The sequence below is a fragment of the Colletotrichum fructicola genome (assembly GCF_000319635.2).
Source record: "Colletotrichum fructicola Nara gc5 chromosome Unknown KSG_Nara_v1_contig09, whole genome shotgun sequence".
Classification (NCBI taxonomy): Eukaryota; Fungi; Ascomycota; class Sordariomycetes; order Glomerellales; family Glomerellaceae; genus Colletotrichum; species Colletotrichum fructicola.
Window position 1 is genome coordinate 1,193,665 of NW_027094059.1, and position 22,292 is coordinate 1,215,956.

General features: G+C 51.5%; 8 protein-coding genes across 8 annotated transcripts; 1 reads left to right on the forward strand and 7 right to left on the reverse strand.

The window, feature by feature from the left end:
* Positions 1-500: 500 nt before the first annotated feature.
* On the reverse strand, positions 501-2,128 carry ausC-2 (FAD-binding monooxygenase ausC; the record flags this gene model as incomplete). Its single annotated transcript, XM_066153126.1, has 3 exons — positions 501-1,755; positions 1,821-1,913; positions 1,983-2,128. The coding sequence occupies 3 exons, from the start codon at positions 2,126-2,128 to the stop codon at positions 501-503; spliced, it is 1,494 nt and encodes a 497-aa protein (XP_066007455.1).
* Positions 2,129-4,579: 2,451 nt separating this feature from the next.
* Positions 4,580-5,067, reverse strand: CGGC5_v014627 (uncharacterized protein; the record flags this gene model as incomplete). Its single annotated transcript, XM_032029500.1, has 2 exons — positions 4,580-4,835; positions 4,895-5,067. 2 exons carry the CDS (start codon positions 5,065-5,067, stop codon positions 4,580-4,582), a joined length of 429 nt encoding a protein of 142 aa, XP_031890767.1.
* Positions 5,068-6,068: 1,001 nt separating this feature from the next.
* Positions 6,069-7,394, reverse strand: CGGC5_v014628 (Uncharacterized protein; the record flags this gene model as incomplete). The annotated part of the gene is made up of 1 exon (XM_032029501.1): positions 6,069-7,394. The coding sequence occupies one exon, from the start codon at positions 7,392-7,394 to the stop codon at positions 6,069-6,071; it is 1,326 nt and encodes a 441-aa protein (XP_031890766.1).
* Positions 7,395-8,443: 1,049 nt separating this feature from the next.
* CGGC5_v014629 (putative trans-sulfuration enzyme) lies at positions 8,444-9,762 on the reverse strand (the record flags this gene model as incomplete). Its single annotated transcript, XM_032029502.1, has 2 exons — positions 8,444-9,493; positions 9,547-9,762. 2 exons carry the CDS (start codon positions 9,760-9,762, stop codon positions 8,444-8,446), a joined length of 1,266 nt encoding a protein of 421 aa, XP_031890769.1.
* Positions 9,763-10,278: 516 nt separating this feature from the next.
* On the reverse strand, positions 10,279-12,451 carry CGGC5_v014630 (uncharacterized protein; the record flags this gene model as incomplete). Its single annotated transcript, XM_032029503.2, has 6 exons — positions 10,279-10,626; positions 10,680-11,046; positions 11,103-11,667; positions 11,727-12,155; positions 12,207-12,367; positions 12,420-12,451. The coding sequence occupies 6 exons, from the start codon at positions 12,449-12,451 to the stop codon at positions 10,279-10,281; spliced, it is 1,902 nt and encodes a 633-aa protein (XP_031890768.2).
* Positions 12,452-14,109: 1,658 nt separating this feature from the next.
* On the reverse strand, positions 14,110-15,922 carry FUS8-1 (Cytochrome P450 monooxygenase FUS8; the record flags this gene model as incomplete). Its single annotated transcript, XM_032029504.1, has 6 exons — positions 14,110-14,263; positions 14,317-14,370; positions 14,436-15,058; positions 15,117-15,249; positions 15,302-15,511; positions 15,570-15,922. 6 exons carry the CDS (start codon positions 15,920-15,922, stop codon positions 14,110-14,112), a joined length of 1,527 nt encoding a protein of 508 aa, XP_031890763.1.
* Positions 15,923-16,998: 1,076 nt separating this feature from the next.
* On the reverse strand, positions 16,999-18,408 carry CGGC5_v014632 (Oleate hydroxylase FAH12; the record flags this gene model as incomplete). The annotated part of the gene is made up of 4 exons (XM_032029505.1): positions 16,999-17,173; positions 17,234-17,402; positions 17,500-18,292; positions 18,358-18,408. The coding sequence occupies 4 exons, from the start codon at positions 18,406-18,408 to the stop codon at positions 16,999-17,001; spliced, it is 1,188 nt and encodes a 395-aa protein (XP_031890762.1).
* A 2,030-nt stretch (positions 18,409-20,438) lies between these two features.
* Positions 20,439-21,800, forward strand: CGGC5_v014633 (Phenylacetate-coenzyme A ligase; the record flags this gene model as incomplete). The annotated part of the gene is made up of 2 exons (XM_032029506.1): positions 20,439-20,682; positions 20,734-21,800. The coding sequence occupies 2 exons, from the start codon at positions 20,439-20,441 to the stop codon at positions 21,798-21,800; spliced, it is 1,311 nt and encodes a 436-aa protein (XP_031890765.1).
* Between the last annotated feature and the right edge of the window lie 492 nt (positions 21,801-22,292).

The following is a 22,292-nucleotide window of genomic DNA, read 5'->3' on the forward strand; positions in this document are numbered from 1 at the left end:
GAGTCCGGACGAAAGTTTACACTTGTCCAAGAGCCATTCAGTACAATTTCGTGAGCAGGTCTGCTATCTTTGATATTCCGAGAGAGCCTTGGGTCTTTTACCACTTGTAACTGAGATGAAATACGAATATTTTCCGATTTTATGAGTTGCAACATGGACTGTTCAAGTGTCGCAGGGGCAGAACTACTCAGATGCCGATGTGACTGCCAGCCCATCGAGATTGCCTTTCGCCATCCAGCCCTCCAGCATGCTACGATAGTCAATGATTCCTGTCCCCCAAACCAAACTCGATACGCCCATTCCTTCTTTCAGCAGCTTAGCATTGCCAGTGAACCACCCAGGAGTGCATGCTTGCGAGAGCGCTGTCCAGCCTACACGTTCAATCATTTGCCGGATGTACCTTTCCTCAGACTCTCTGGTAACTTCAATGACCGTTTTTCCGGGAACGGATACATTCTTAGTGGCCGTGGAAATGATGTGCGCAACGACGTCCGCTGCATTCACATAGACCGACGTGATGTTTGGAGAGGTTCCCAAATGGGAGAAAGCCGCAAAGAATAAGTTGGAGGGCCATGGGTAGCGACACCAAACAAGGAGCCAGCTTCTCCTCCATTCCATTTCTCGGTGATTTCTCGTCCGTGGCGACCTGTGAATGTGGATCCCGTCTGTCCGGATTGCGACCCATCTCCAGATGTTACGCTTTGAAAGCCAGTGGCGAGAATCAAAAGATCCAGGGGGTATGTCTGACCTCCGTTGGCAAGAACTCCCTCGGAGGTGTAGCCCTCAATTCCCTGGCCATCTGTATCGACGAGCTTGACGTTAGGTCGATTGAAAGAAGCCAGATACTCTTCGTGGAAGGCAGGTCTCTTGCACCACACTCCGTACCATGGCTTCAACTTCTCGGCAACAGACTTATCCATGACTTGCTCTTCGATGTGTCTGCGAACTCGCACGGCGCGAGGTCGATCAGTCTCGATGAGCGAAGCCAACGACTCCTCCTGGGATCCACGATAGGGCTTCGGTGACCCAATCACACCGGCAAAGGCATGGCATTCACTCCAGCCGTCGTTGCAAAGATCCTTCTCGGGAGGGTCATTCTTCAGAGAGCGGTTGAGGTTATCCATTCGTTCGTATTGCCAACCCTTCTTGGTCGCAACATCCGATGCCCAAGTCGCCCGGTCTGTCTCTTTCTGTCCGCGTTCGGAGACATACGTAGGCGTGCGCTGGAAAACGTATAGCTTCTTTGCCCATTTGGCGACTTCCGGGACGACTTGGACAGCGGTCGCGCCAGTGCCGATAATACCGACAACCTTATCCCTTAGGTTCGACAAATCTGGCTTTTCTTGCGAACCGCCGGTGTAGTTGTAATCCCAACGTGCAGTGTGCATTAATCGCTTGTTCTGAATGAAGTCCTGGATTCCGGGCAGCTTCGGAAGGTGCGGAGAGACGAGAAAGCCTCCAGCGGAGAAAAGGAACTGCGTCCTCACTGTCAGCTGGACGGGATCTCTGTTGCGCCTACGGTTCTGCACCATCGACACAATCCAGCGACCGACTTTGTCATCACAGTTCTGGCTCTGAACTGTAGTTCCAAACATCCCGCGAATATTCAGGGTACTAGCGACGTTCTCCAGGTGTTGACGGATTTCGCTGCCATATGAGTACTTGTGCTTGGGAATGTAGCCAGTCTCCTCTAACAGGGGAAGATACACGTAGCCTTCGACATCGCACATTGCACCAGGGTATTGATTCCAGTACCTTAGATTCAATTAGCTACTGTCAAATATGCCAGCATAAATAGAGCTTCAACTTTGTATACTAACCAGGTTCCGCCAAAGCCACCTGCCGTGTCTACCGCAGCAAAGTCGTGAGCTTGAAAGCCCGCCTTGACGAGCCGATGGGCGAAGAGCAAACAGCTGATTCAGGCTCCAATAGCAAGAAACTTGATCTCATCTCCATCCTTGAGCGGCTTTCCTTTCTCCAACTTGTCGTAGTCAATGAAGGGATCTGCCGCAAGGCCGTGCAGCCCGTGATGATCACGGAAACTTGCGTACTCTTCAGTGCGCACAGCAGCAAGACGCTTATCCCGCTCCTCGGCGTACTTTTTAATGGTGGTCTGCAGTGTAGTCATACTGGTTGCGATGATGCTTTGACGTTCAACAATCGAGGAAGGCAGTTTCCTGAGTAAGGTAGGTGTCTGGTTTTCAAGAAAGATGAGTGTGATATTTCTTGCATGATTTAGGATTTTCAAAACTACTAGCGAGTTTTTATGTTACATGCGTCTGATGCCGAAGCCTTCTGAAAATTGAATTATTCTCTATAGTATCGCCGAATATCTCGACATGTCTGCGGACAAAACCCACCGGGGGATAGTGGTGCTCTTGGCGCACGTATTGCCGCCTGGTTCTGTTTGGAATTGGGCACTCTGCCGAATGTCACTACTCCGCGGTCTCCGTTCCAATATGAAGCGGACTACTGAAGCAGTCTTGGTGCTCCGTTGGAGCTTCAGCTGATTCTGTGGTTACCCCGTCCCGGTTACTTGGCTCAAGGTGACCTTCAAACTATCTTTCTTCGGTTTTGACCTTGCGCGGCGCGGGTCCATCATCAGGTACTCGGGTATTGTACTTTGTAATTGGAACGGAGCGCCGCAAGATCTGTCGGTGTAATCATTGTCCCGCTCACTCTCCGGTATACTTGCCGGGCGTGGGCGACAACTTGAATGTTACTGGAGTCAAGCCCAGGGTGGGAAGGATCACGACAACGGAAATTTTGCTCTTTCGTGAGAACTGAACGTTCTCGGTTGTGCAACGACGCCATTTGATCTTTTCGTACCTGAGGTCATAATTTTCAGTGTTACACATTCTGTTCAGTGTTGAGCCGCAAAACCAGTGGTGAGCTTCTGACCTTGCTGTAAACGGACTAATACTCCGACATCTCTGGATGACCCCCACCAATGCCACTCAACGCGTACCGACAGCCGCAGCTTTAATAGGACCATAAGCTTCATGTTGTGGAGATTCCACTTGCCAGCAGTGATTGCACAGTTGCACCTTTGTACCCCCCTTACGCACCCATGGCTATGTTCCAAGTTTGACAACCCCTGGACGTAGCCCACTCGTTCATGCAAACTCGTAATGTTCGGGTCTTTTGCCGAGCGTGTACTGCGTAGTATTTTCGATTACTGATCGTCTTTTCAATGTTCTAATCCTGGACATCGGCAAGTGGCCTTTGTGATCTTAAGTGGCCAGTCTGGTTCTCGGGGCCTTGCTTACACCGCGCAGCGTACATCTGAAATGCCTTTGTGCCGGCTCTTGTACCTTTTAACGCTGTTTCTGGTCACTCTTGGTGATGGTTGTTTATCTCAAACTCAATAACGGCCCTGGAGGTAGCTCGTTCAGGTTGCGATCTTATTGGCGGGCTGCTCTGATGGAAGCTCTTTACATACGAATACCTATGCAATGAAAAGACAAATTAAACCGATTGATTTCGCGGTGGTTACTTCTTCAAACCTTCTGAATATCAGTGGCTCATTTAGGGGTAATGTGTAGCAACAACGGGCGAAAGGGTTTGGAATACCTTCGCGCATAGCTCTTGCTTTTACAAAGGTCAATTTCAACAAGACAAAGACCATGTCTGAACTTGCAACCGCTAAATAAAATGACGCCATGCAGACTTAAATCACAAGCTCTGGATCCTGCTTTAGAGTGGGCTGTGAAATAGCTTGGGAGATACGGTCGTGCTTTACGGGGCTCCGCGGCGGCCGTATACGAGGCGCACGTGCGTCGTCTTTACAACATGGCGCTTGCATTACCATATGCGGGAAAGCCAGGGCGGGTCACACAGCTTGTAGGAGTGCCCTAGACCTTTCCGTACAGCCAGCTTCAGATGTAAGGAAATCATTGGACTCTAGAGTGTCATGAGTGGTTACGAGTGTACGTGCGATGTATCGCCTAAGGCTTGGACTCTCTACATACACGAGTCCCCCAGACGTATTAGGTATCTCCCTGGCAGGATTGAACTTGTGAAGGGCACACGATGTACACGCGAGAATCTGGTGATGCTGGGGCAAAATTAAACTTGGAACTTGGCCCCCACATTGTGCGAAGTCTACTTTAGCCGAGTCTGCCTACGGCATATACCTTCTCGAAAAGGTATGCTAATCGTGGCATCATGTCCCACCTGCCATTTGTAGTCTTGTATTTCTAACTTGCTAGTGAGATTCTGGCCTTGTAAGTGCATGAAGACGGCGCACCTACTCTCACAAGCGCATCAGGTGAACAAATTTGTGATTGAAAAGAGACACATATTTCAGGCCTGGTGAGAAACCTTTGGAATATCACCAAAAACAAGTGTATTTTACAGAAGTCTAATTAGAGAACAAAACTTGGGGCATTGTAGAACTGCCCCGAGGGCGATGTAATTGTTGAACTTGAGCCGCCCATACATGACTAGATGCTCTTCCTCTCCCCGATGTTACTGTGGCCCGAGATTGTTGTGCCCCTTTGTTGCTTAGTTTGAAGGTGGCTCAAATATCTCGGCATGGCGAGGGTCCAAAACCAGGAGTGATTCCAGTTGGAAAGCATCAGTTGGCCTCGACAGCCGGGATCTTCACCTCAGGAGCAGTGAAGCATTGGCTGAGGACGCCTTCGGTGCCAGAGTGTCCGCAGACATAGTCAGACGTGCCAGTCTGGACCTGAGCAAGATAGCGGGTTGGGCGACCCTCAATTGCGATGAAGGTAACCCAATTCTGGATGCCGGTAACACCTGCAGGGAAGTAGATGCTGGCGGTGTACTCGGGCACAGAGCAAGCGACCGCCGTGTTCCGGCTCGCATCATCCCTGGGTAACACTGTCAGCAGGACGGCACGTATAAGCCTTGGTCACCAAACCCTCCATACCATTGATCATTGCAGTGGACCGTCTGCCCATTGGTGCCATCAAGCACGTCGAACTCGTAAGTAAGCGTATTGTTGGCTAGGGTCTTGGCGGAAACGTTGGTGATCTCAACGCTGGGGACGGCAGCAGGAGCGGCAGCAGCAAGGGCTGCGAGGAAGACCGGGGCGTAGCGCATTTTTGAAAGGTGGTAGTGACTGATGCAGAGAATATCGGAATTAACGAGCGATGAAGAGGTTGAACGATTGAATGCTGGTGAAGAATGTTTAACCACCAGCCACTGGGTGAAAGTGTCTGCTATATAAATACACCGTTCCTTCATACACCAACAAAGCCAAATCGTGGGAGAATAACATGTTCGTATTCTAAATTGAGCTTGATGGAGTGCCAAAACACTAAGCGATGTCTCTACGAAGGTCTTCTTGTGCAAATTAGGAAAGTTCTCCGCCTGCAAATAGGAAGGTAGGCCGTATCTTGGCCGTGACCCATCGAAGATGAGCACTGTGACTTTGTAAAGCCCTGTTCTTGGTCACAAATTCCACACGGATGGATTCGTCAATACGAGCAAGATTTCAATAGGGGCTTCTAGAAACGTTCATCCCTGCAGCACCGTGTATGGCTATGGTTTATGTAAAAATTAAATATGACTACAGAACGTCACGAGTATGGTATTACAAACAAATATTTTCGCCAACGCCATGTGCGGTTGGAAATGACCTCATCTTTTCTTAAGTGACACTGCCAACATCCAGCTTGCGATGAGGTTTTCAACTTCTTCCATCTCATTAAAACCTGGGTCAACCATTCGGCCACATGTAAGAAAGAAGTGGACGGGCCACAGCATAGCCGATGAAGCTTTTGGCGGTGTAGTCACCGATTGGTCTCAAGCAAAGAACCCGCTGGCCTTATCCCATTCGCCTCATCCCATGGCAACACCAAAATACCGGTTCGTCTGATTGAGCTGAATGGTAGACCGCAAGTATAAGCTCGTGGCTGAGCGTAACTGATGCCATCATTTTCTACCGCAAATTCGTATAATACCTGCTCTTCTGTAACTATCAATGCTTCTCATTTAATCCAATGAAGAGTCGTATGGTAAGGGAGAAATTTGTTCGATGTGTCATTGATGGTGGAATACCTGTCTTGGGCAGCCACCGCCCGCCAGGCCCTGTTTGGCCTTTACTGCAGCGTGCTGAGCCTGGACCGCACTACTCTACCATCCTTGACAATAGCTAATATGGCCTCCTCGGGGTTGTCCAATATCGAGATGTCATCCAACGGATTGCGCTCCATAATCAAAAGATCAGCCATGAATCCTTCCTTGACCTGGCCCAACCTGTCTTCCTGTCGAAGCAACCTCGCCGCATTGACAGTCGCACTCCTCAAGACGTCTACCGAGCTCTGTACTCGGCTGCGGATAGAGAATTCCTTGCTCTGCGCAAAGTGCGTGGGCCCCAGCAGGTCAGTCCCAAAGCACACTGTAACACCAACCTCCGTCGCCATTTTTAACGTCGCAAGCCCGCGGTCCAGCACCTCAGTGACCTTGGCCTCGGACTCTGGTTCGAGGAAATGTAATTCTTTGGACATGAAATGCGTAACAAGCGTGGGAGTGAGGAATGTCCCCTTCTCGGCCATCAGCTTGGCAGTTTCCAGATCGATCAGGTTGCCGTGTTCGATGCCCCTGACACCCTGCCCAATAGCCTGGCGGACGGCCTCGGTGGTGTAGCAATGGCTTGAGACATACGACTTCGCATTTGTTGCGGCAGTGACGATAGCTCTGATCTCTTCATCAGAGAACTGCAGGGAGTCAATTCGATCCGTCGGGCTAGCAACACCGCCGCCACCCATGATCTTGATGAAATCAGCTCCCTGTCGTAGCTCATCCCTCGCAACACGGAGACAGTCGGGCACTCCATCCACAATACGGCTGATGCCCGATACATCACCCCCGCAGCAGGGCATAGAATCGTGGCGGCCCCGCATGTCTCCATGCCCGCCCGTCTGCGAAAGTGCCTTCCCAGAGATGAATAGGCGAGGTCCCGGGTGGATGCCCTCTTCGATCGCTTCTTTCATGGCCAAGCTTGCACCGCCGCAGTCCCGGACGGTGGTGAAGCCGCGGTCCAGCATGGATTTGAGAACATTGGGCTGGCGGATCAGGCTTTTTGTCTCGGTCATGTCGCGGTACGAGGAAAGGGATGCTGCGCCAGGGGGTACCGCAATATGGACATGGCAGTCGATGAGGCCAGGGCAGATGTATTTTCCTTGAATGTCCACAATATTCTCGGGGTTAACGTCCAGCTGCGCCTCGCCGGAGGAGCTGGCCGGCTCAACAAAAGCTATTCTGCCATCTGCAAGCGCGATTGAGGTGTTTTCCGAGGTGGTGCCGCTGACAGGGTCGACAATCTTAGCGTTCCTCAGCAGGTACGTCTTCTGGCTGGAGGGTTTCCATGGGGTGATGTATTTAGAGATATCAATTTCATCGGGCTTTTGGCGAGAGGTCACCATTGTGAACGCAAAGCGAGGCGTACTTCTAGATTCTCCTGGAAGGTAAACTTTCGTGGCGCTCGAGATTAACGGCAGAATGAGAAATGAACTTATAGCAGGAACAAAATAATCATATTTGCCTCGAGTAGTGCCTCAAATCAAGATCTAGAGCTGATGGCAAGTTTAATATGAACTTACATTTCGGCACACCATGGCTACTAGATCTCCGTATCTGCCGTTCCAAGGGTGTTGGACGCATCCGGAACCAAACTCCTGCGCTGTTCTGCGTTACGTAAGGCTGTTAGACGAAACCGAAGGTCTTTTCAACGTGCAGTGGAGATATTCGTGAGGGTGTCTCAGAGTTAGTCGCCCCGGTTTGCTGCCGGGAATCTCGGCTTCATGTGAATTTCGGCGGAGCATTCCTCGTGTGCTCTCGGCTCTGATGATCTGTACTCGTTATATATTTTTATGAAAAGAATCCTACCGGTGAATTTCCCGTCATTTCCTTAACGTCTTGCATGCCTTCATCCATTCTCTCTCGCTTTTGAAACTGTCGGACTCGTCCATAATAGGTAATAAGTAATGTGGTCGTAAGAAAAGATCCACCTCGCACATTCAACAGCGTGTCTGCTCCACGTACTTGAGACATCGCCTCCTATTCCCAAATCCGGCACAGAATCGACATACGTTACCCGAATCGTTCGCTACTTCTTGAAACGGGACGTTTAGCTTGTTCTGGGGCGATTAGGCGAATTAACCAACGTCTTGATTAGTGCTAGTCGGGCCTGTGCCTAAACAACTTCAACGAGCATTGCACGTGGTTGGTGAGCCTTTGGAGCTAGATCAGAGTGACAGTTACAGCACGTAGAACCGTAAATTTTAAGCATTGTAGACGAAATAAATGGTGAAGACCAGCATATCTGGGCAAGGTTGCACGCCCGAGTTCTGCAACCCCCCTCAACAAGATATGAGTAACCTGGAGAAATCGCCAGTGGCTCCATCTCGCGACAAAGAAAGTTATATGGGAAGGACATTTCTCTTCAGTACTATTACTCTCGATATAAATACAATCATACAGAGTCACCCAGTGGAAACTCGTTCAACAGAACCTCCATACCCTGGACCAGATCCGCCTTCAGATCCTCCATATCCTCCACTCCACAGCTCACTCGGAGCAGTCTTTTGTCGCAACCCGAGTCGCTCATAGACCGCCATTCCATCAAACTCTCAACGCCTCCTAAGCTTGTTGCGTGTTGGAATACGAACATTCGGCTCGGCATTCTCTTGGCATGTTCGGGACTTTTCATTGTCAAGCTAAACACAGCGCCAAAGCCACCGGGCATCTGGTTCTGGAGCCAACCATCGCTGAGAGCGTCCGTTTGCAAAGAGGCATGCCGGATCTCGGCAACAGCTTGGTCTACTACTGAACCGGATCGATGCATCTCTTGGAGAAGCCAGGCGACCAGGTTTGTGCAGGTCTGCGACTGCCGGGTCACGCGAAGTTGAAGAGTGCGTACGGATCGGATACCGAGCCATCCTTCGAAGCTGCCCATCACTGAGCCAATGATTTGGCGCTCCTTGTAAAGAGTATCGACCCAGCCTTCCTTGACACGATCCTGACGGACGACAAGGATACCGCAGAGCATGTCGGAATGTCCACCAATGTACTTGGTGCCGCTGTGCATTACAACATCGGCCCCGAGTTGGAGTGGATCTTGAAGCGGAGGCGGCGCGAATGTAGCGTCGACACTGAGGTACGCCCCGGCTGCGTGAGCCTTCTCGCTGTAGTAGGCAAGGTTGGTTGCCTCGCCGGTAGGGTTGAGTGGCGTCTCGACATGAACGATGTCACCGGCTTGAAGTTGATCGAGATCCTCCAGGGTCAGCTTTTTGACCCCAGTCAATTTGGACATGATTTCAATAACTCCATGAACGCCGTGGTAGCCTTGACCGATAAAAACACGTTTGGGGTTGAGGCAGACCATCAATGCATGTAATGCTGAGAGGCCACTAGAGTAAGTGACGACATGGCCCCCAAAGACGTTCCGTAGGATCATCTCGAGTCGACTCGTGTTTGGGTTAGTGTATCGCGAGTAGACGTGAGAGTCCTCGGGAGCGTTGGGCTGTTTCGTTAGTTACTGATGCATAGCGAGTCTTGATGTAGTATGAGACTCACATCTGTGTTATCGCCCTGCTTCAGGTCATCCGCATCGCGAGCGTAGCGATAGTTTACCGCAACTTGCATTCCCGGCGCGATGGCACGGTGCGGGGTGAAGAAGTCATCCGAATGCACAGCACGCGTAGCCATTGACATGTTTGGGAGAGCATGATTAAGTGCGTCCGCTGTCAGCACCCAGTTGGCGGGTGCTTTGCTGTCCTGGTGAGATGCCATGGTGAGTTAGAGGTGGTGTGAGGTCAGAAAACTGAGCAGCAGCTTGCTGGGGAAGGGATGAATGGCTTTTATGCAGTCTGCCGGTCCAAATCAATGACTCGATATTGAAAATGATGGCCACAACGAACAATGTCAACGCCGTAGAAAGGACGCATTGCAAAAGCAGAAAGAGGTCGGGTTTCAGGTCGGGTTTGGATATACCCGAAATAAAGCGATGGGTAGAGAGAGATACCTATCTACGGCCAATCAAAACATCAGCTTGCCGCAATCTTGTACGTGTAAGAGAATAGACGGAATCAAGAACTACACCTTCCGATTCGTTAGTTATAATAGTCTATTCCTAGCCTTATCGCCAGCAGTCAGACTAAACGCAGTTAGATGTACACCTTTAGACGCATGATTATGACAACCTATTGCAACTGAGCCTAAGTTGACTTCATATTTAGAGCTTCTTGTTGGTTTGATACTTTCGATGAGTTGCTTTTACAATCTGTGCAGAAGGCGATGTGTGCCTACTCAAGGAATCTGGACTGTAACGCTTCCAAAAAGTTCGTTCTCCAATGGAGTAGAGTACCAAGTGGGCCACAACGCCTGATCTCCCAACAAAGCTACAGGATCGAAGTTTTCAAGGTCTTCTGAGTCACGAAGAGCGTCGTTGTTATCTTCGCCAACGTTGATGGACTGCGTGTCTCCCTGTTCTGCTCCATGGATCATGGCCATGTGTTGTTCTGACCTGTCAACCGTCCTGAACTCGTGAGCCGATTGATGCAGGACTTCAAAGTCCAGGCGTGATCTGTGACGATATCTATCAACATTTGAGTTCACTTGCTCAAATAATGTCGAGGCATTTTGAATAGTTTGGATCTATACAGCGTTAGAGGTTAGAGCAGAAGACTTGGTTCAAAGGGATTTCTCACCCAACCCTCTCCGAGATCCCAAGCCTTTCGGAACTCCTTGAGATATGCAAGACCCATGTCCAGATGTTCTTTAGCCTTTGGGCTACACCCTGCTGTCATATTGGGAAAATGAACAGCGTAAAGATTCAGATAACAGGCTGAGAAGCCACAGAAGCCAGGCACAGGAGTCATCATTGTCATGCCCCACTCAAGAGCGTCACGCAGAATAGTCGCCACATGCGCTGCTGCTTCGAAGAGCTCTTTAGCACTATTTTCCCAATAACGTGGTGGTGCCTCAGCTTCGAGAAGTGGGGGATCCGTAGGGCCTTGCGGTTCCGCATGCGGTTTCGGCAGGAAGGGGAAATATTCCCTGTTGAGCATGAGAACGCTGAAAGTAACGTCAGTCAGAAGCAACAAGTAGGTGGAGGTGAGAATGCAGCTCACCAGTGATAATATAGCAGGTTGATGTAGACAAATGCCCGGCAGCCGGTATTCGCATGCGATGCGACACTTTGTTTTGGATAATACAGACAAGAGTCCATATTACTTCGCCATCTTTCCAGGGATTGCCGACACCTCGCCCATTTTGAATCTGGCATCCAGGGGCACTCTGCGGGCGCACACATCCCGGGCGCTTTCCGTCCATCATTGTACACGAATGTCATGACGTCTGCATAGATTGCGAACCCGTCAACCAGGACTTCGTAACACTCTTCTATACCTAGGGGCAAGCTTCGTTCGACCATAGGCTTCTGCTTGAATCCGAATAGAAACCCGCTGGCGGGTGGCGCTCGAGGGACTTGGAGCTTAATCATCTCGGCCATAGATAGCATACGAGGGTTGTACGTTCCTGAGTTGATTGTGCAGTCTAATATGAAGCAAGCCCAGTAGGTCGCAGTTTCAACGATCTGGGACAGCTCGTCGGGCTTCTCAACGTGGATAGTCTCATCAAGAGAAAACGGGGCTGTTCGAGCGCTATGCAGAGATTGCATGATTCTAATGCCGATGCCTGGATTGGAGGTTAACACTGAAAGCCTTCGTTACAATCCTTCCATCTTGATAGCATACCACAGTGCACCCAGGCTTTTTGGAAATCTCTCACGCCCCATTCATACAGCGTCAGAATAAGGTGGGCTTGAACAACAACAACTTCTGGGGGCCCGAGCATGGCGTTTGAAAGCACACCGCGAGAAAAAGACGCATACTCTTCGCTTGGAAGTAGCTGATTCATCCAAGACCCATCGATGTAGCATTCTTCCTTCTTTATTGCTGCAAGCAAAGCTGCCAGCAAGGCTTTGCTATTGGCCTTGCGATCCGATAGGAATAAGCGGGAAAATAGATCGGGATGTAGCATGTTCATCTCAGGAAAATTTGTTCTAAAGATGTGCAAGGACTTTATGATGATGCTCATGGGAAGCATCCCCAAGTGGCCGTCTACATCATTGCTGGGCAATATTCTAAGCGCTGGTGTCTGAGGAGCTCCCGAGGCTCCTGGGGCTTGAGTTTCCGTTAGCAGAACTCGGTCTAGATATGCAAAGATCAACTCACCCGGCGCTGTAGAGGGTTCAACGTCTGTAACTCGAGCACGTGCAGCAGCGCGCCTGATCGGCTTGACGCGAGGCCGCGAAAGCTGGCAATCTGGGTATCCAAACTTGTCGCACCGCTCGCATGGTGGATTGCCGCTGTGGATGCACCTGAGTTTCGATTTGCTAAAAACATCACGTCAGAAGTCAGAACAGATAATACGGAAGATTTTGCTACCGGCAAGCTTCGCAAGAAACGCTGGTTCGCATTTCGGAAATGATTGGGGTGAGTCGTAGTAGGGGTGAAGTTGAGAAGAGAAACCGATTTGATACCCGAGCTCATTGCCGACCAAAACCTCCAAACCCGATCTGACTAATCGGGAATGGCGCAGAAACTCGATGCATGATTGGTCACTAGCATAACTCTGCTTATCGCCATATCCCAGGCTTTGGCTCTGCAAGATTCGAATGAGATTGTGAATGAGTGCGCTCTCATACTAAACTGCTCCAGTCATACTCCCTTCAACAAATTGCTCTGTGAATATTGATAGCATTTCTTCAGATTTGCTTCCGAAGTTGTTACGAGTAAATGCCCCAATGCTGCTTATGGTCTTACTGGCGTTGAGTCCGAGCACTTGACTTTTTGGTCTTTGGACTGTACGATCAACCAGCTTAGAAATATCCCCCTGCTCTTTAGTTCAATGATCCAGGTCTACATCTCAAAGTGATTTGGAAAATATGGTCAGATCGCCATCAGCGAAACCTCTGCATGAGAGGTAAACAGAGTCAACTCGGCATCCTTGTGTTGCATCTTACTTTTGGTAAACTTGAGATGCCTCGACTAAATCAAGCTAACGAAGGCACTTTAAGCGATTGTCGGGTATACTGTGTTTAGGTTGCTTCAGAATGAATAGCTGAGCACCATTGGCTGTGTAAATCTCAAGCAAGTTTCCAGGTCAAACAACCCCTCTTCCAAGGCGGGTCTCTGTGAATTACAACCTCGCTCCTACTCAGGAACCCCTCTTGTTCCTGCCACTGTCAATCAGTAATCAACAAGTTACATTGCGTCGCCCCGCCGGTGGGACAACTCTACCTAGTGCCGCAGCATCTCTCGCAACATCCGCGTTTTCCGGGCCCTTTGTCAAAAAGCCGCCGCCGACCGGGACCGCCAAGCCGGTGACTTTCTCGCCGGGGACCCCCCGTGGACCTTTTGCTCGTCGTACCCCATGCGCTGCGCAGTCTCCCCGTCTCCACTAGGGACCGCTTGAATAAGCTTTTTGATTCTGCCCGTCCCCGGGGTAGGCGACCAGGTTCTCCGTTGTTCACTGAGACGATTCTGTCAGATGACATGCCCATTTGGCCCCATCGACAGAGAGACAACAACGGCGTGTGCACAGTACGAGGCCTTCGTAATTGGTCACACAATAAGCTTCCCGTTTGCATGTGAAAGCTGCGATACCCACTGTAACGTAGAGCTGAGCACTTTCTTTCTAGATAATCAGAAACGGCAAGTCCTTCGTCCCATGCGATCTGTAGGTTTCAATAACCATTGGCGAAACTTTGAGGAGGCATGCTCAGCTGCGCTTGTAAGGGTCAGGTCAGCGGGTTTAGCCCGACGGATGAGAAAGATGCGCCGCGGCGTAATGAGAACTGCAACAGAACTTGCTGAAACTTTTTCTTTGTTCAATTTCAAGGGCTGCCTATGCCTGGGCCATGCTATCTGGGGTGTCTTGAGCTCCATGGGTAGTTCTCTCTGCATGCCGTGAAATGCCGTCTCCCAAACTCCGACTCCGGTGCCATGGGCCGTGAAATACAATCCAAATTCTATAGATGCACGCAACGCGAAGATGCGCAAAACAGTGAGGTCCAATCTCTTTCATCAACGTGACAGTTCGTTTCGGGTCTTCTGGCGTGGGTTTTCTGGAAGCTCAGTTCCTGGGCTTGAGCACCACCTTCCAGTGACCAGTCGCAAATTGCATGGTGATGTACTGGCGGAAGTCAATATCCTGTCCAGGAACTTCGAGAACGTCAAATCTCTGAAGCAGGTTGGCTGCGACCATTCTCATCTCGGCCCATGCAAAGCTAGAGTTCTGTCAGAATGGAGATCGACAGCAGAGGGGAAAGCATAAACTTACTTGATACCGATGCAAGAGTGCTTGCCTCCAGAGAAGGGGTAGTAAGCATCCATGCTAGTGCAAATGTTAGTCGCTTCTGGAAAAATTCTGGACAGAACCCAAACGCCGTGGCCACTTACTCGGGAGCGGGAGCACCTTCGCGCTTGTCCTCGGCCAACCATCTCTCAGGCCAGAAGCGCTCAGCCTGGGGCCAGAACTCTTCGTTGCGGTGCAAGTCGCGGTATGAGGCGGAGACGACGGTGTGGGGAGGAAGGTCGTAGCCGCAGAGATTGACCCACTGGTTGCCGGTGCGGCGGCCCATCTCAGAAGCGATGGGGTGCAGGCGGAGGTTCTCCTTGATACAGGCCTCGAGGTACTCGTACTCAGGCTCGCTGCGGACTGCTTTGCTGGTGACGATTTCGTCGTTGAAGCCCTTGGAAGGGAGCGAAGCGAACAGCTTGGCACGGACGTCGGGGTTGCGCGCCAACTCGAGGAAGAGGCAGCCGATAGTGCCGGATGTGGTCTCGGAGCCGGCGAGGAGAATTTCTGCCATCTGGTCGACGATGTCACGGGCGTTCATGGTAGTACCGGTGTCAGGCTTCTTGCCTTCCTCGATCAGGTGCTGGAGAAGATCGCGGCGTTCGATATCGTGTGTGCGTTTGCGGCGTTGGACGACGGCGTCGATAGCGGTAATCATCTCGGCGGGCCAGTCGAATTGAATATCAATGCCGAACGAACGGAAGAACTTCTTGACGTAGACGGTCTGCAACTCAAGTCAGACAAAGATGATCGCTTGGAAGCTTTGGAAGTGTAGGTCTTACTTGGTATCTCTTGCTAAGACCATCGAAAATGGAGCGGGGAATGGACTTCCAGATTCTCTCGTCGACACCGTCTTCGATCATGCTGTCTGGGTTGGTCTGGCCGAACCCCTTTCCGAAGGAACATTCTCCCATACTGGTTTACATTAGCTGTGAAGCTCTAACAGACGATGCCTTCTGTAACTTACATGTCAAGAGCAACATTGTGAAGATCGTCCATCAAGTCAACTTCGATGCCCTTCTTGGCATAGTAGACGGGGTCGGCGTTGATCTGCGTCTGATACTTGTTGAGCAAATCACGAACAGTCGTTTTGAAGAACATCTCGAGATTGTCGATGTAGTTGACCGTGAAGGCGGGTGACAAGAAACGCTTAAGGCGCTTGTGCGGCTCGGGCCGGCTGTAGAGGTAGGACTTAGTCTTAGACCATGCTATCGTAGGATCGCGTAAACACTTACATTTCACCAAAAAGACCAGGGCTGAACTTGTCGCGAGAAATCTCAGCGTACATGGCAACCTTGGGAAGATCGGTCTTGACCAAAATCGTCTTCATGGCCTCCTTGTCTGAGATCCAGACCTGACGAGGTCCAAGACGCACAATGCCTCCATACTTCTTGTGACTTGTTTGCACCAACTTCCAGATGTTTCCAGTAGAGAAGAGATATTGGAGGTGAAGGTTGGTCAAAGGGGCGTACCATGGACCCGGGACCTTTCTAAGAGGGGACTTGTAGTTGTTGATCTTGTGCTTGATCTGAATACCGGCAAAGATGACTACCGCGAAGTAGATCGCGATCATGTAAGCCGAGGCCATGTTGTCTGAGACTTAGACAGATGATGTCCAAGTCAATGCTTTCAATCTCAATGAAGTGAACGACTGACAATATGGGATGATGGGTTTTGAAGTACTGGACCAAGCGAAAACGAGTGATCAATGTGAGAGACACTGACACTACTTGTACCAGAGCAGACAGACGATCACTCATGGCATAGTCCAGCCGGACCTTCCACTCGGTATTGCCAATATAGGATGAACACTCATTACTTTCCTCCCGCCGGACTGCTTCCAATACCGGCTTGCGTGCCTCTACAAGCCAACCCAGGCCGGAGCATACGGCCGTGGCCCTGGGTCTCGAAGCTGATGCGATTTGCACGACTCAGTCCCTATCCAGTATTCGCACCTATGTGAGGCTGTTGTGATGCGCTGTTTCAACCCGTGTGAACTCTATTAAATTAAGTCGGACGACGGGGTAGCTGCCCCATGCTTCCTGGAATCCTGGGAGGATGTACGGTGGTGTGCATCTCCAAGCCCCAGCCCGAGGAGCTGGCGCGAATCGGGAGGTCCAGATTCGGGTTGACATGACTGGGCTTCCCTTGACTAAGCGCCTGCGTGTCATGCGAAGAAGAGACAACATGGGGGATATGTTGCATTCGATTTCTGAAATCTCACGTATTGGCTGTAAACTTTGTTCAAGATCGGAGAGACCCATGTTCTCCGTACAGGAGCCCGTACGGTCGCTCATCGTGTTCTGGTCTAGGCAGTTTCCCAAAACGGCAACAAAAGCACGTTATTGACAGAAGGCCTGCGGCGCGGCGCAGCGTACGTAACTTGATAAAAGACCGTCGGACTCGGCTTGCAACATCTTCTCAGATAGTCGCCGACAAATTGCGTGTTCACAGTTGAGCCATAGTTTCAAGTGAAATTCCAGCCTTGGCCAGCCATTTTGTCTAGATTTTCTTTGTCTCCGCAACTAATTCTAATGCTTGCCACTCTCTAGCGAACTCTAACTCTTGCGGAGTTGAACCAAAAAAAGTCTATGTCTATCACTTCGTCTATTTGCGTCTAAAATCAAAAGGAGGGGGTTTTTATGAGTTGTTTGTGGCAACTCTCTATTTGGCCCATCTCATGCGGCCAGGGCAGGTCGGGTCGTTCTCGACATACTTGAGAGTGCCGAAGACAGACCAGAGCTGGCCCAGGAAGCTGCGCTCGTCGGAGTGGTACAGGTCGCCAAGGAGGGGCTTGATGGCCTCAGTGGCCTCATCGGCCTTGTAGAAGGGAATGCGACTGAGCGATATTAGCAATGAGATCTTATCGGTGTTTCAAGTGAGGGGCCAATGATCTTACGGGAAGAGGTGGTGAACGACGTGCTTCTCGATGATACCGTGGAAGAGGTGCTTGCCAACGAATCCGAAGTCGCGGTCAATGGTGGCCAGGGCACCCTTGACGAAAGTCCAGCCGTCCTCGTTGTAGTGGTAGACGTCAGGGTGGTTGTGGTGGAGGTAGGTGATAGCAACTGAGGGGTATCGATTAGCACTCTATCAAACGCGAAAACGCTCGAAAACTCTAATGAGTTCCGGGGTGAACAGTAAGAGAAAGGGGTTAGTGCATACCGAGCCAGTGGTGGACCCAGAAGTACGGAACGGCGTAGAGGAGGAGAACAGTGGAGACGTCCAGGATCTGGGCGGCCTTGTAAAGGATGGAGAGGGTGATGGCCAGGCCAAGGTCGGAAATGGCAATGAAGATAGCCTCGTTGGGACGGAAGACGGCGCTAAAGGGGTCGAAGTGGCTGACGTTGATCCAGCGTCCAAGAGCGCTGACCTCGCGCTGCTTGCTGCCCTTGCCGGCGGTGGCGTTGAAGAAGAGGTACATCTGCCATCCGAACAGCTGGTGGCCAAGGAGGTTCATGAGCTGGAGGATGGGGGTGTCCTCGAAGAGCTCGTGGAGGTCGATGGCACCGAACAGGGGCTTCTTGGAGGCCTTGGGCTGAGTGGCGGGGACGAAGGCCATGTCCTTTTGCATGTGACCGGTGAAGCGGTGGTGACGGTGGTGAGAGAACTTCCAAGAGAAGTAGGGGACCATGAGGGAGGAGTGGAGCACCCAGCCGACCACGTCGTTCAGCTTCTGGTTCTTGGAGAAGGCACCATGGCCGCACTCGTGACCCAAAATCCAGACACCAGTGCAAACGAGGCCTTGGACGAAGCCGTAAATCATCCACGCGGCACCGCGGACGATGGGGTCCTGGATGGCGGGGATGTAGGTGAGAGCAGCCCAGACGAGGGCGGCCACCATGGAGTAGTCACGGAAGACATAGTAGAAGGATGTCCACAGCGAAGGCTCAAAGCAGTGAGCGGGAATAGTGTCCCTGATGGTCTGGATATCAGGGTACTCAGGCTCAGAGGTCTTCTGGAATGAGGGTCAGTTTGGTCCATCGATCGAGATCGCGATCCGGAAGGAGGCTCCCGACTAACCTGCTGGGGCTTCTCGACCACCGCGGTCGTGGTACGTTGACGAGCCGCCATTGTGTGTGACAGGTGCAACCTGGGATGTTTGAGATGCTTCTGTCTATAGGCTGGCGTATATGAGATGAACAGAAGTCTCCTCAGGTTCAAGGCTGAGAAAGAAAGTGAATGTCGACGGAGCAAAAGCACCAGATGAAGCTGGGGGATGACGGAAAAAAGGTGAAAATTCTCGCTTGCCCGAGGTAAAATGGGTAGGTGCGATTATCGCTTTTGCGGAAGGGGGGGATGGAGAAAAAAAAACTACTGCGTAAGGGACTTGGCTGTCACCGCCACGGCACATGCAACGACGTGTCTTCTCCTTGTTCTTTTTTCGTTAAGGACCCAGCGCCAACCTAGACGGCAGTGGGTCAACGTCGGTTCCATGGTCAGGGACGTGGACGATCTGCTGAATAGGGGTCCAAACAGTCTGGACTTTGTTGCCCACATGCATTGCCATGGGCCGGCAGAAAAAAAATTACGATGGTCAGTGTGCCAATGGCAAGTGTTTGGAATCGCGCGAGTGTCAGCCAAAGACGTGACTCGCGGCCAGGACCAACCTTGTGGCCGCCGGCCGATAGCCTCGCAGAGCCTCGGGCCAGACGTCTTCCGCAGTGCACTTCATGACTCAAATTGGTTCAGTTCAAGCCACCTCTTCTTTGTCTCCTGCTCGAATTACTCAGGAGAAACGCTGAAGAGCTCAGAGCCGCGTGGTGGCGCGGCGACCGCCTGCCCGTCCCGTTTGTCTCTTGATGCGTTGTCCCTGAGGATCCAAAACTGACTGCGACACTGCAACATGCACACACCGTATATCGCAAAGATAGAGAGAAAGAGAGAGGCAACCCACACTTGCCCGCCTTTCGCAGGCGGTGAGCAACGCTCTCTCACTCTGTTGAGACCCGCGGATCTGTCGTGCTGTTTTGAATCTTTCGATCCATGCATATCCAAGAAGAGGCTTCCTCGGTTAAACAGGGCTAAACGCAATCAGGCCTAGCAGGAGAAGATATGCCAGGGTTCGGCTCCACGTGCGAATTGCAAGAGGCTTGGAAAACCCACAAAGAAGGCACCCTCAACCCCAACACTTTTACCCCTGGCTCTCTGCGACTTCGTACGGAAAGATTGACCCCCACTCTGTGTTTGAGCTTGAACCTCGTTTAAACGTCTCTTCCAACGCGGGTGGGTGGTGGCCACAGGACCCTGAGAACCCCTCCTTCTGCTGTTGACAGAGGGTTTCTTTTGGGTACACTTCATTGGTCAATTCTTGCGACTCTCTCTCCATCTTCTCCAACCGCCCCAAGACCCCAAACCGAACCGCGTGTCCCCAAGTGTTCTCAAAACAAGGGACCGTGCGATAACGTCGCGACCCACTCGGGGAAGATCGGGTAAGAGGGGGGAAACTCGGGTACGGATAGAAAGGTTCAGACAGAGACACCACAAGCCATGGGCTCCTCGGATTCATATATCTGCGCAAACTCTCCCTCTCGTGGCGTCTCCAGCTGCGCCCACGCCGTTACCTATCCCAAGTTGCCCATCACCATCAAGCCTAAGCGCAAGGGTAGGGCGCACGGGAATGTAGGCGCACGGTCGCTGAGAGATTCCAGCACTATTGATCCGGCGCAATCAAAAAAGCTTAAACGGCTTCTTTGTGGGTTTCTAGAAATGAGGCTGCGAGAGACAGGCTTCTAGGGCAAACCTACAGTGTATTTCCATCTCCTCGCCGACTTCCGTCCTCTTCGTAAATCAGTCCATTTTGCGAGTTGATCCTCTTTGACAATAGTCACAAGTCCCTGCACCTCTGAACTCTATCTGTCGTAACGCAGAACACAACTGAGGATATCCATGAACGATGACGGACGCCGGGGCAACACTCAGCCTCCGACAAAGGCCGGGTACGGTCGTCCATCTGATAATTAGGGAGTGAACCTTGACCACCTGTCTCATTTCCGCTGTCATGGACCAGAGTCGTTTTCGGTGATTTATCAGTTGAATCTGAATGTCGACTTCGCAACAACCCTGGAACCAAGTAACTCGACTCAACGCGCCTACAGACCAACATGACAGTTCCCAAAGTCAACGGCGCCGGCAGCAGAGACCTCACGGAACTCCTTGAATTCGTGAGGTTGAACTCATCATACTATGCCAAATTTTGGGAGTCTAGGGGAGTCCAGAAAGAGGCAACAGTCTCACTCAGAGACTTGCCTACAGTTGATCATGAGTCTTTTTGGGAATCCAATACCTGTCTCAACAGCCAAGTCATAACATCAAAGCAGAAAGATGGGATTATTTTCAAAACGGGAGGTGGGTATCATGAAGTAAGACTGGTTGAAGCTCCGACTCACTAGTCTTCAGGCACAACCAATCACCCCAAAGTCTCATTCTACGACCAAAAAGAGTTTCATGGTCTTTCAACGCAGTTGGCAGAGTCGCTGGCGCGATGCGGTGTTCGCGAAGGAGACATGGTCGCCAACTTATTCTACGCCGGCGACCTCTACGGCAGTTTCTTGCTTCACATCCTGTCGGTGTATCACCTACCGTGTGGCGCCATTCAACTCCCAGTCGCTGGACATGTCGGTATCCCATCGATGGAGAGACACATCGTTGAATTTGAGGCCACAGTTGTTCTAGCCACAGTCACAACAATGTCGCAGCTGGCAGAACGCATCCTCGAAGCTGGAAAGACTCACCCTTCCGTGCGGTTGCTGTTGTTCTCCGGCGAGGCATTTTACGACGACCAAGCGGGACTCCTGAAGGCAGCCTTCCCCAACGCAACTATCCGATCCGTCGTCTATGGCTCCATGGACTGCGGGATCATTGGTCTGCCGCCAAAGCCCGAGGACTACAACAACGACCCCCGTCTTCACCAAGTCAACAGCCCCAACATCATCGTCGAGATCGTCAACGACGATGGCGTGGTCACGACAACCCCAGGCGAGGCGGGCAGCTTGGTCGTCACGAACGTGGAGCGCCGTCTGATGCCCATTATCCGCTACCCGTCCGGCGATCGAGCCGCGTGGGTTGATCCAGCGCTTGGTCTTTTCCGCGTCCTTGACAGGGACCGCACGGCCATCCGCCTCGGCCCCGTCTCCATCGACTTTGTGGACCTGAGACGCATCGTCTCGACGGTTCTCAAAGACAGACCGGTGGGCAAGATTCAAGCCGTCGTCACGCGCGAAGATAGGAAGGACCTTCTCACTTTGAACGTCGCGTACAAGCCGACCACAGACGAGGAGAGTTCGCAGTTGCAGGCAGGGCTGAGAGGAGAGCTCGGGGTGGTGCGGCCGATGTTTCGGGAACACGTCGAGAAGGATTTAGTCAACGAGCTGCAGGTAAACTTTGTCACCATGCAGGAACTCGCTGTCAATCCTAGGAGTGGAAAGATCGCCGAGGTGCTTGACCTTAGGTCAACTACGGTGTAACCTTTACGGACCTCCCACACCACGATACCTAGAGTTTAGAGTATTGCGTGATCAGACGTCCATTTAGCCAGCCATAACGTTTTGTTTGATTGGTCGCAATATTACACGAATTATGAGCACGTTAAACGGTCTTGGCATCCTCTTGCTTGGGAATGTCAATGAAATAAGCTTTCGTTCTCGCCAAGAGCCGGTGGGACGCTCTTGACACTATTCAGTCTGGTGCATTGGTCGTAAACCCACGCACGACAGGCGCTCAGGACCAAACGGATATCGTAGCCCGGGACATATCAGGACCCCGCTGGTTGTCTCTTTGACGCGGAGGAGCTCCCCTGTCGCTCCCAGCCCCGGACGAACCGGCCGGTAGTCACTCAATTGCGGAGATATCCAAATTGGGCCCATCGTGGATACGCGCTTGACTCGCGTGGACCCTGCGCTCCCTCGCATTGAAGGCGCATCGACTCTGATACAGACTTCACATGAAAGTGCTGCTGC